General features: G+C 36.8%; 1 protein-coding gene across 1 annotated transcript in view; it reads left to right on the forward strand.

Annotated features, from left to right (window-relative positions):
- Positions 1–13,709, forward strand: part of rasgrf1 (Ras protein specific guanine nucleotide releasing factor 1) — a 43,375-nt gene that overhangs the window by 4,144 nt on the left and 25,522 nt on the right. The window contains exons 2-5 of the mRNA XM_082182463.1: positions 6,486–6,592; positions 8,977–9,124; positions 11,083–11,175; positions 12,233–12,486. Coding sequence (XP_082038589.1) covers positions 6,486–6,592; positions 8,977–9,124; positions 11,083–11,175; positions 12,233–12,486 — 602 coding nt within the window. The remainder of the gene's footprint in view (positions 1–6,485; positions 6,593–8,976; positions 9,125–11,082; positions 11,176–12,232; positions 12,487–13,709) is intronic.

The raw sequence follows: 13,709 nt of genomic DNA on the forward strand, positions 1-13,709 counted from the left end.
CAGCATCCCTTCACCACACCGTCTCCTCACTTCTAGTTCTAGTTCTAACTATTCCTATCACAACCAGAGGGGAGTACTCTGGGTTCGGGCCAAAATCCCGGACAGCACGGCACGCCAAATACGCATAACATTTACTCTATTTAATGTAAGTGTGAACTCGTGAAGTGAGTATTTGCAGCACATGTTGTCAAACTGATGAAGATGTTTTCTTATTTTGCTGGTGTTTTTTCTGTTTGCACGTGTTTTCTACAGTTGCAGCGTGTTGAGCTCTCTCGGCCACCGTAAGAAAGAACTACAGTCCCATTAAGCATTTAGAATGACATGAATTAAAAAACAATGGATGAATATAAATGCTTCATATAAATGACTATGAATTTTGTAGTTTGAGAGCGTAGGGAGATCGACTCCGTTATGCTTGTCACGATTCTCTGATTGGTTGAGATTTATTTGCAGAATCATGGGTTAATAGTTTTTCCACCAAGAATTAACTGTTCAACGTGATTATAAAAAAAAAAATTAAATAATGGGCTAATTGCGTCAACAAAAGCAGTTATCTTTGATTAAAAACCTCAGAACTCACATGTCTTTATTTAAAGCTTTGTAAGTTATCATTAAAAATCAATTCCCCTGTGGAAAAATGAATGGGATTTTTACTTCCTGAACTTTATTGAAATTTTTTGGACCTGGTTACTAATAATAACAATGATAATATCAGTAATAATCATTTTACTTTATAAACCCCTTTTACAATGTTTACAAATTATAAACATAAAAGTATGGTATGGATCAGCATGTGTGTTCCACCAGACAGTCCAAAAATAATCCGTATGAGTGGAAAAATAAAATGTCCTCTCAAGCGGTCTGTGCTGAAGTGATGACCTGCAGCTACACAAAGCGAGGACAAACGGCAGGACGTCAAGTGGTGGCCATGGCCGACACACCACCAAATGTCTACGTCTAAGACATAGCCGCACTGCATTGAACAGGGAGAGAGATACGACATACGGTGCACCAGCACAAACCCCTCAACAATGCATACAATTTGGTGGGATGGAGTCCAAGAATGTGGACTTTATAGATGTGTGCAAAACGTAAAAGATTGAAAGCAGATTAAACCTATAGGTGTCAGTATAAGAGCCAGTGAAAAACAAAAACTCTGTGCACCTTTAATATTCAGCAACCTGATGCGACAGCGACTTAATCAATGCAGCCATATGGCAATCTGAAGCATACACTATTTAGAATAGTTGTTCATGAAACAAAATCTCTAAAAAACTGCATCAGTTCTTCCTTGTTTTACAAGCACGTCTTTTGACTACGAGCCAGTGGTGGAGATTCACATAGCTGAAGATGTTTTACCTTGGTTAAACCTGCCTATCTGTGTCTTAAGACTGCAGTCACAGTGCTTATATGTGTGTGTGTGTAAGGACCGCAATTCAACGTGAGTCTTGGACCTTCCTGTGAACAGCTGTCCCTGTGCTGACAAAGCAGGATGCGGCATGGAGTTTGATGCTGTGCATGTCTGTCATCCTCTGAAGAACAGAGCGTAGTGAGAGCGACGTTACCTCACAATCAACGACTCGATGTTAGACTTCATGCACGCTTCACCCTTTATTTTAGGCATGCAAACTGTAACCTCGTTCAGTGTAAGTCATTTGCATGAATAATTTACCCTGGCAAGCTTTGTGTTTTCACTCAAAATGCATAAATGTACGTTACCTGCCATTTTTCTAATACTTGCCTTGAGCAGAGCAGTCAATATAGATACTTTCTATAAACTTTATATTTCGGTAGTATATGTAAATGAACAATGTTTACTCGTTCTCTGTGTTACCTGAACTGAGAAATTGACATTTATTTGTCAGCGAAAGTCACACTTTTGATGCAGCTTGTTTCAGCCACAGAATAAAAAATGGACTTTTTATCTCACAATTCTGACTTTTTACCGCAAATGCGGAATATAAACTTGCCATTGCAATTATGCCATTGCAGAACAGTTATTGTAAGTGTAGGTTCGACACAGACACAGTTCGTAGTCATCCAGTTTGAAATGTTGACTACAAACACAGACGTTTTCCAGATTTTCTTTCACTGCATTCTCTCCGTATTTTCGATTCTTTGCAGCCTTTATCCACTGCCTACAATGCGCTGGATCCTTCACTGGAAACTGAAAGTAACTCACTACCGCTAAACGTTTAAGGTCCTTGCACACTGAATCCGAAATTTTCGGATGCGTTTTTTCGTATCCGTCATTCTGTGGCTCTAAATTGTCAAAACACCATTCAAATGCTTGTTACGGATGCGGAAAACGCAGAAATTCGAACCCGATCCGATTTTTTTTTTGACGGACGAAAGTTTCGGAGGCAGCGTGCAAGTGTGATTGACGTAACGTGAGGTCGTATTTATTTTTTAAAGTGCAAAAATTTCGGACGCGAATTTCGGACTCAGTGTGCAAGGGCCTTTACTTTTCGAATTCTTGCAACCGGGAACAATACAAGTCAACAGCATTATGACTAAAAGTTTCCTAAGAAGTATTTCCTACTAAAGCAAGGTGGTATTTGACTCTGGTGAGCGTATCCATAGTAGACTGGTGGGAGTGGTCTTGGACGGCAACATGCCCAGTGCATTGTGGGTGTTGAAGTTTTTCTAAGTATTTGGCAAAAGGAAAAACAACCACCTTTTTTTCTCTGTTTTCTCTATTCAGGTAGCACCGATTTCAAAAAAAGTTTTTCCCCTTTCTTCTGTATAGGCAGACAAGTTTTATTGAAACCCCTTTAATGAACACATAGCAATAATTTTAGATAATAAAAACATTAATCAAAGGTCATTATTTTGGTTTAAAATTCACCCATTCTATTTTCTAAATGCATGTTATTGATCTTATTGTGAATGATTCATCCATATTTTTAATTTATTTATCTCTTTATTTTGGCTTCTTTTTGGTGACTTCTTCAATCATTGAGTCCCTTGTGTAGTTAAATCCCTACATCAGGATCAGATGTTCTTTTAGTTCCTGATTATTACCTTCATTAGATCAGATCTAACGTCTGTAGACCTAATGAGGTTCTTGTAACCTCTTATAATCGTAATGTAGTATTTGTTCCATATTCATATTTAGCTTTATACTTTCCCTCTACTTCTCCAGGTGTGCCAACTCACAGAAACAGGAGCAAAAAGTGGGACGCTCTAAGAAATCTAGAGTTTGGCAATACACAGGTGTGCAGGTGTAAATTTACTCGCTTTTTTAGGGGAAAAATCAGCCCAATTCAGTCTGGGATGTACAGATTATAATTTGTGTACAGACCAGTCTCCACATCTTTGCTTGGACATTTAAATTTAATTTCCAATTAAATTAGTTTTGTTTTGTGTGTGTGTGTGTGTGTTTTTTTATTTTTTATTTTTAGATTGCAGTGTTCATGGCTATTCTCTAATCTGAAAAAGCACTTACTCAGCACAAAGGGTTTCTGGGCAATCTGCGTACTGGCGTGCTCATCACAAATTTGCGTTTTATTGAAAACCATCCTGCTACCTTTTCTTTCATTGTCATTGTATTTACATAGCAATCACTGCTCTACCATTCATTTATAGGCCCTTCTTTAATATATCTGCATTTGAGCCCATGGTTCCTATGGCAACTCCTATTTGCATGAGAAAAAGAGTGGTTGGAGGGATGGTGTGTGTGTGTGTGTGTGTGTTGCGGGAGCATGTAGCAGTGCATTGCGCCTCCTTCATTAATGCTAACGCTGTTTGGGCTAAATTTGTTCTGTTCAGTACCTCTGAGGGGTCAGGGCCCATTTATAGCAAAACACTCATCTCTCTTTGGGGAACAGTTGCATTTCTGCAGCTCAACAGAATGAGCGAGTGCATGCAGACTTACTGATGCTTGCTATTTTGGTCTCCTTGCAGATTGCACTTGCATTAGTGCTCAAGACAGACATAATATAGTTTGTTCTTTGCAGAGGAATGGGAACATGAAGAATGATGCAAAAAAAATTTAACGGCATACACCTTGCTAAAGCTGTGCGTTATGAATTTGACTTGTAACAGTATCGGTACACTTTTATTCTTTTAAAAGCCATTTTCTTTCCCACAACCAGGGTTCACTTCATTTAGCGAAGGCTGACGTGACAGGCAAGTAACAGGTTGCATCAAAAAGGGAGATATGGTTGTCTGATGAAAGAATCTGAAACAACCTGTCTGAACTCATTCATTATACGGCAACTTTCATAATGTGTTTTATTTACAATTCCTTTGTTTCATTTACGCAGACTTAAAGCTAACAGTGATCATTTTTGAATGTCATATCCTTTATTTGAAGCACCCAATCCTCCATTATCTGACTTAGTAATAGTCACTGTTTTCTGATTTGTAGGCTTGGAAGTTGCAGCACATTTGGTTCGATATTGCCGGTTTATTCTGTCATTAATGAGTTTTGCAAGCATTTTTTATTTATTTATTTGTGTCCCATATTGTGGTTTTAAAGCACTTGGTTGATCTCCCAAAAAAAGTTAGCTTTATCGTTTGTGTGTGTGTGTGTGTGTGTGTGTGTGTGTGCTGTGCGCTCTCAAAAACAGTTAGGTAAGTAAATATACATGACTCATCTATAAATTGAAAGGATTAAGCCAGCTTTGAGTCTTGACCTTGCTCATGGAAAGGAAATGGTAAAAGAAACAACGTACTTCAACCATGAGAATTATACAACATTACAGTATGTCGTATATCTAACAATATGACATGTCTAAAAGATCAGACCCATTAATCACTGCTTTTGTGCAGAAAACTTGTGGTTCAATGTGATCAATCCCTAATTCACCCAAGATCAAGCACAACTGACTGTTTGCTGAACTCCACCTTAGTTATTGTTGTTCGCTGAGTCGAGCTTTACAGAACGTCACACAGAAATGAATTGATGAACAGTGAATTTTTTTGTGATAGATTTCGCTCTCTCTCATTTTTAGAGTAAAACATCTGTGAACCGAGATCTCTCATACGTCCCTACAATACTTGTCATCTACATCAATTTACCTTGGAGTAAATGTGTGCTTACTGATGTTATACATGTTCGTTTGTGAATGAGAAGTGACACAAAGTCTAATCCAAGGGATGCACTTCTCAACATTTATTTTAAAAAGAAATCTTTTTTTTTTTTTTTTTTTTTGCCCATGCAAGTATTTTTCTTGAATAATACATTTTTTTTCAGCACTGTTTTCCAAATATATTATACAGGGATCTGTGCATTTGGACCTTTCTGCTTCCAGTGGGTCTCCACTGCATGAGACAAAAGACTGTGATGTAATTTAGCAGCGCTGAGGCGTCTTGAAGGTCTGCCATGCAGCAGAAATGGAGGTTGTTGGGGATTCAGTGCTAAGGCCTGGCTTTCTGAAATGAAGAGAGACGGGTTGCACATACAGAGAGCCATAGCCACTAGCGCACGGAGTTGCTAGGTAACAGGTAGCATACAGTTATGTAATGCGCCATGCTCCCAGTTTACGTGTTTTATGGTATTCCTCTGGAGAGCTGGAGCTATCTCAGGCACAGGGAAGTTTCCCTCAGACCCAGCAGATCCTGCGTTCTCTGAACTCTTCACGCACTCGCACTCATCAGTCCGAAAGATCAGGGAGGTGTCTGGTGTTCCTGGTGAAATTATGCATGGTGTACTATGTCATATTTGCATATGCAAAGGAGTTTTTGTTTGTATTTTATGTTGTACCATCCTGAGATGCTGGGCTGCGATACTGGAAGATTCACTGAAATGCCACATTCAAAGCTGTCAAAAAAGCGTGTTCGCAGCACAAAGACGTTTTGTCATGTGTATATTGTCATGTTTGTATTAATTTGTGCCAATTGTCTTCAGCTCCTTGGCAAATGCACAATGCAGTTTAAACACTGGACTCTATTAAGAAATTATTGCAAAATAACCCAAAACTGGGTAAGGACCCTGACACAAAACAGGTGGTTTTGTATCACCCTGGCATTATCCAAAAAATTTTTTACATTTTTTTTTTTTTTGACATGGCTATTTATTAGATAAATAAATATAAATAGATATATTTCCAATAAATGCTGTTATTTTGAATTTTCTATTCATCAAAAAATTTAAAACAGCTTCCACAAAAAATATTAAGCAGCACAACTATTTTCAACATTGATAATAATAATAGATGTAGTGAAGTATAATAAGAAACGCAGCCTTGGTGAGCATACGAGTCTTCACAACATTTCTGTATTCGGTCGCAGTGATTTTGCCAAGTAAGGCTTGTTCCTGGATCGACATCTTTTGTTGATCCTGGAACAACATTCCTATCCAAAAACATAGTCCTAACCCTATCCCAAACCTAACCCTACCCATAACTTATCCCTAAAATCAGATCTGATTAAGAGTGGTGTAGAAGCTCCTAACCCTCTTTGTAAGCCTAAACTTGGCATTAACTGTAAACCTATCCCTCAAAGCTGATTGGTTGATTTCTGTTCTGTCTGTTTTACAGTATTATTTCACTGTCAGCTTCAACCATGAGAATCAGAAGGCTGTGGAGCTTCGTACGGAAGACGTTAAGGACTGCGATGAATGGGTGGCAGCAATATCACATGCCAGGTGAGCAAACTCTTTCAGTGATTTTAAGATCATATATAGTCTCAGTTGTCTACTTCAGTGCAAAAAGGAAAAGAGATTAAGTCGCTATGTTTATTATGCACACGCTGTGAATATTTCAGAAATCCACTGAACTTGTATTTACAACTGATTTCTGTAAGATCACTCCTTATTCCTTGGATTTTCCCTGCTATGTTGGGATGTGCTTAGGGATAAGTTGAGTCAGACTAGAACTTGCCTACAGAGAGAAAAAGGCCGTCTTCTCATAATGACAGAGTTCTCTGCTTTTGTTTATGCTTCCTATGCTGTTCCATACACAGCTTAAATGTGATGGGGGAAATGAATACAGAGGAGGATTTTTTGCGAAGTGGACAGATTCCATGTCTCATTATCTATAATTAGCCTGAAGCTTGTTTAAGCAGTCTTGGATGTTGTAGAGGTTCTGCTGGGAATATTGTTTATTTTTAGTAATGAACTTTGAGTTGAATTCTCTGTTGGGAGCTAACAAACAAAGCACAACATGTTGTGTCATTAATAACAAAGAGTCGTTATGCAGTCAAGGATTTATGTGCATTTTGATATGGTTTCGGTTTGTTTAAGTTCATGTGAGAGTTAAGGCATAAGGGTTAGCCTTGTTAAGAGAGATAATGCATATTTATATACAACACACAGTATAACTGTTTAAAAAATCGATTTAATTTTTTATATGGTGGAAGTTTTAATTAAAAAAATAAGTAGATCAGAAAATGGTTTGGGCTTGTTGGTTTCTAGTTCATCTAGTTGCATGAACTGATTTATAAAAATGATGGTTGGCGGTATTTTGATATATATATATTGCAGTTCTTATAGAAATGTTCTGAAATTGAATAATGAATCACTATTTTTCACTAATCACATATAGTAACCCCATTCATACGGATCCGCAAAAACAACTAAAAACGCCATATTAGGCCAGTAGCTGGCGATGTCACTTTGTAAAGAACCACTACATGCCTATAGACTGCATGCACATGAGATCATAAACGCTGGTAACGTGTAAATGAGCAACCAAAACACGTTTTTAGATGAAAACGGTGTCGTGTAAACGGCCCATTAAGACATTTGTGCTATTGTTGGAAAAGGCATGACTTGCATTGAATTTAAGGGGAAAATATAGCAACAGAAATTAACATATTTACAAAATAAGGGCACATAAATGTCAACTACATTTCCCATCATTCCCTGTGTCAACTTCAATCACAAACCTAATGCAGATCGTTTACTCTTAGTTTTGATGAACCATCACTAAAAACACACCCTGCCTTTGTGAAAAACAGAAAAAGAAATATGAAATTGCAAAACACATCCATATTATTAGTGACTTTTGTCATTTATTTCACTAATTTATGTAAAGTTTATCAAAAGTTTGAGGTCAGTAAGATTTTTTTACAGCTTTAAATTGATCAAAAGTGACAGCAAAAACATTAACAATAATTAATGTTGTAATGCTGTTCTTTTGAACATATTCATCAAAGAATCCTGAAAAAAAATGATACAAATAAAAAATGATAAAATTGAAAATAATAAGAAATGTTTCTTGAGCACCAAATCAGCATATAAGACTGATTTCTGAAGGATCATGTGACACTGAAAATTCAGTTTTGACATCACAGGCATAAATTGCTATTTAAAACATATTAAAATAGAACATTTTATTTCTCAGAATAGTTATTTCTCAATATTTCAATGTCTATATTTCTCAGTATTTTTGATCAAATAAATGCAGCCATTAGTGAACATAAGAGACTTAAAAAAAAAAAAAGCCTAAACTTTTGAATGGTACTGTATGTTTGGCTTGTTTGGTTCATGCATTGGGTCAATTAAGTATCAAAAAAACTCATTTAAACCCCAACAGCTTCACACAGAAGTTTTGCGGATATCAAACAAGACACACTCAGAAGACTCTCTTTCATATCAGCAGGTCTAGTTTATTTTGAAGACGAGCGGGTCTTGTGTTTGCAGTGAGGGCGTTCTGGTCTCAGTCTGTACTGGAGGACTATTTTGGCTGTTTATCTCTGGATGCCCTGCAGCGGTTCTAAATCTGTGTGCATAAACATGAAGGCGTCTGGATTTGCTTGCTGTTTTGAGATAAGCGCTGCTCCAACAATTCTGTTTAATTGTTGAATTTGAGCATTCACAGTTTGCTCTGATAAAGTGTGTGCTTATGGGGTTACGTGTTAACACTGTGCCTCTGCTAATGAGCTTTATTTCTAGTGTAACGTGATGTTCCTCATTGTGTGGAGTGTGTGCGCACTCATGTTTGTATTTGTGTCCTGAATGCCTTTGTGGATGGTTGTGTATGTGTGCGTTTGTATTTATATGTGTGTGTGTGTGTGTTCTGTGTGCAGCTACAGAAACCTGGCCACCGAGCATGAAACGCTCATGCAGAAGTACCTCCATCTACTCCAAATCGTGGAGACCGAGAAAACAGTTGCTAAGCAACTTCGACAACAGATAGAAGATGGGGAGATTGAGATTGAACGTCTAAAATCAGAGGTAAAATTTGTAATTCAAAGTGCTCTAGGGATTGTTTATCTATAGTGAACATGCCAAAATCCAGTCGAATATATCAGCAATTTTATTGCATACTGTATCAAGATGATTCTGCCTCTCAGAACTGAAAAAGTTGTGGGAAAAGTGTAAAATATGTGCAAAACTACATATTTTCTAAATCAGCTAGTCGATGCATTTCCTGAACAGCTAGTTAACTAGTTTGCCCAAGGAAGCCCTGGATAAATAGTCTGGTCTCTGAACACGTTTCAAAGGGGAGGTTTACAATGTGTTTGCATAACAGAATGCAGGGGTTATTGCCATTACTAAAAATTACAATGAAAAAAAATGAAATAAAAATATTTTCTTTAAGTAAAAAAAAAATAAAAAAAAATAGTATAACTGAAAAAAAACTGAAACTAAAATATTTTTTTATCACTAAATTAAAGCAAAAAATAAATAAATAAATAAAAATAGCCAATAGTTTTTTATATTTTTTGAGGCTGTGGTTGCCTGAACATTTACAGTGTTTCAGGTATTACAGGATGGCATATTGCTGCCTGTATATTTTATGACTTATAACCGTAGATTTCATCATTCAAGTGATTTAAAATTAATATAACAGTCTTGAACTACCAAAATCTGCCTTTTACCTTAAAATATACTGATAACCACCATAATAATTCAGGTGGCACAAAACAAATCACATGATGAATCAGAGTTCATTGTTAATGGACTGCACATGAGACACAAACATACATATACAGACAAAATACCATCAGGGTAACACACATGAGACTAAAATATTGTTATGCAAAACATAACAACACACTAATATACTAATGTACAATAATGATAATAATGGGGAAAAACTATTTAAAAAAATACAATCTGTTATGTCATGTCAGAAATTGTACTTCCAAAACCCATACATTTTTACATAATTTTTCAGCAAAATTACATATAATGAAGTGTTAACCCATTAAAATGTTCAGTTTGTATGATAAAGTAACATATGATTAAGGTTAACAGGTTTTTACTGTAGCATTTTTTTTTTCTGTAAAAATTACAAAAAAATTGTAAGTGTGGGGTTGCCGTTTGTAATGCCTGATCAAACAGAAACACATAATGCATATAAAAATGTACGATTGAAGATTATAAGCTAAGCTAACAGGTTAATTGACTAACAGTGTGCAAAGTTCAGACATTGATCAGTTAGAATGCAGAACTAGAATTTACTGTAAATATATTAAAATGAAAAAATATAATATATGAAGAAACTAGTCTGTCACACTTATCAACTAGTAGTCAGTTGTCGCATGACTAGTCTATCCTCGTGACCTATATTACATGCTCATTGCTTTTCTGAAAAGGAAAATGGTAGAGAGAATGAAAAGTGGTGTGAGAAGCAGATTTGGTTTTCAAGAGCTTTCTCCAGACTACTTTGCACTTCACTTTGCATCTCAGCTCATAAAAAACGGCTCTCCAGGAGAACTATGATCCCTGCTGTATTCTTCATCAGCCAGATCAAATAGTCATTTTACTTTAAAGTGCAAATGGAGCTGGGTGTATGAAATGGTGTGCTGAATATGCATGACCCCAGATGTGTTGTGTGCGTCGCATCCTTGGTCCGCAGCATAATAAACTCTTTCAGCCCGCGTCCAGTAAATGGAGCACTCCCCTTCAGACTGTGCTGGCCAGCTCCCACCTCTTTTGTGTCCCCAACGTATCCCTATTAAATTGCAGTGCCATGTAATAATTTGAAAGTTTGTGCACCCTAATCATCGGAAATCACCCAGTGTGAGTGGCATCCGAGAGCTTTGATAGGGGTGAGCATTTGTGCCACACTGTGCTGGCACTGATTTGGCCTGAATCACTTTGTCAGCATGCTGGGAAACAGTGAGGGAAGGAACTTTTTTACAATGGAAGAGTTGACTGCCATTTTTATTGCTGTTTTGTTACAGATTGCAGGAATGCTCAAAGACAATGAGAAGATTCAGTCGAATCCCACCACCGCACCTAGTGATGATGATTCTGAGATCAAGAAAATCAAGAAAGTAGGACTGGTTTTCAAAACACACAATAATTCCCAGATCTTGTGAGCTTCCTATATAGTTTGCATCCTAACATCATAGAACCTCATAAGTGACTGATTTAAAACTGAGTTTGTTAAAGGCACACTATGCAGTTTATGTTTTTCTCAAACAGCGACCCCTAGAGTCGCTGTGGAGAACTTGTATTTAACGTTACTGTCGTAAATACCACTCACGCAGAGCCGTCTCTGCACTCTTTCCGACCGCGCTTTCTTCGTTTTCTTAGTCGACTCTGCCATAATTCACATCTGAAATGCATGCTAGTGTCTTCGATAGAGGCGGCTTCGTCGTGCCGTAAAGCAAGTCGTGATTCTTGCGAGATTTGTCGGGGCGCCACCTCTCAAACCTGCATTGCTGGTTTTGCCAGTAGCGTCCCTATTGCGAGTTTGTTTACCATCGAAATGATTTCGAAGCTTATATTAAGGTACAAATCTTGCATAGTGTGCCTTTAAAATGTATTAATTCAAGGATTTATACAATGGCAGCTCTTAAATACCTTTTAAAACAAGCTTCACATTAAAAACATAAAATGTCTCTAGTTTGTGGAGCAAATGTCTTATGTTTCAAGGATGATTAGGTAACACTTTACAATGAGGTTTCACTAATACACTAATGTATTAACTAACATGAACTAACAATGAGCAAAACATTTGTTACTGTATTAGTACATCTTTGTTAATGTAAGTTAATAAAAATACATCTGTTCATTGTTTGTTCTTGTTAGTTCACAGTGCATTAACTAATGTTAACAAATACTGTACAACCTTTGATTTCTATAATGTATTAGTAAATGTTGGAATTAATATGAACTAAGATGAATAAATGCTGTAGAAGTATTGTTCATTCTTAGTTCATGCTAATTAAGGTAGTTAACTAATGTTAACTAATGAACCTAATTGTAAAATGTTACCAATGATTGGTTAATGGTTAATTTTTAAAGTGTTGTCCATGTATACACAGTTCAGATCTATTGATTCTATTGTCTGATTCTTATTTTGTCTCTTCATTGCTGCTGCTCCAGGTGCAAAGCTTCCTGAGGGGCTGGATGTGTCGGCGAAAGTGGAAGACCATCATTCAGGACTACATCCGTTCTCCACATGCGGAGAGCATGAGGAAGAGGAACCAGGTTGTCTTTAGCATGCTGGAGGCAGAGGCCGAGTACGTCCAACAGCTCCACATCCTTGTCAACAACTTCTTGAGACCGCTTCGCATGGCTGCCAGTTCCAAGAAACCACCCATAACCCATGATGATGTCAGCAGCATATTCCTAAACAGGTAAACACCAGTTTCAGCTAAAAATAATCCTCATGTTTTAGCATGATTTGCATGCCCAGAGGAAAGAAAATGAGATCTCTTTAAAAATCTGAACTGTTTCTCCTCAGCAGAAATGAGATTAGCAAATTTGGATGTTTTCTTAAGTCTCCTACTTTTCAGATGTTTTTCCCTGTAAAAAAGCCTCCAGTAACCTTATCTGTATATCCTATAGCGTTTTAGAAGAGATCTCAGCAATGTCTCACAGTGAGCTCATATTTACTAAATACAGATTTACTGAAGTTTGAAATCAAATTCTTCCTAGATCAAATTATCTGAGCTATGGAATCCACATTGATTTTTATAGATTTTATTGATTTTATAGATATCAGATTGAACTACTATTCAAAAGTTTGGGGCCATTAAGAATTCTTTCTTTTTTTTGCATTAAATTGATCACAAGCAAGTGACAGTAAAGACATTTATGATGTTACAAAATATTTATATTTCAAATAAATGCTGTTCTTTTGAACTTTATATTCTTTAAAGAATCCTGGGGGAAAAAAAGTATCACAGTTTCCACAAAGATATTAAGCGGCTCAACTGTTTTTAACACTGATAATAATAAGAAATGTTTCTTAAGCCCCAATTAGCGTATTATAATGATTTCTGAAGGATCGTGTGACACTGAAGACTGGAGTAATGATGCTGAAAATTCAGCTTTGATCAATTACCCTGCTAAAAAATCCAGCTTAAACCAGCATGAAATCCATGTTGGTCAGGCTGGTTTATGCTGGTTAGAGCTGGTATAGTGCTGGTCTAGCTAGTGTACCAACATAGTCATGCTGTTTTCAAGCAAAATTGAGTTGGTGAAGCTGGTCCCGCAGCAATGCTGGATTTTCAGCAGGGCACATTTGAAAATATATTCAAATAGAAAACTTGTAATATTATTTTGCTGATTTACTGATATTACTGTGTTTTGATCAAATAAATGCAGTCTTGTTGGGCATAATAGATTTCTTTCAATAACATAAAAAATCACACCAACCCCGAATTTTTGAATGTGTACAGCCATGGCCAAAACATTGGCAGTGACATAAATTTTGTGATAGTTGATAGTTCAAAAATAGTTGATTCACACTGATTCTAGATTATTGTGCAGAGCGATCAGATGCATTTAAAATATTTGCGAAAAGCTTCATTGGCCAAAACTTGATTACAAAGTGACTTCCAATCAATTTGTTCGT

This window comes from Leuciscus leuciscus (genome assembly GCF_965113295.1).
Source record: "Leuciscus leuciscus genome assembly, chromosome: 10".
Taxonomy (NCBI): Eukaryota; Metazoa; Chordata; class Actinopteri; order Cypriniformes; family Leuciscidae; genus Leuciscus; species Leuciscus leuciscus.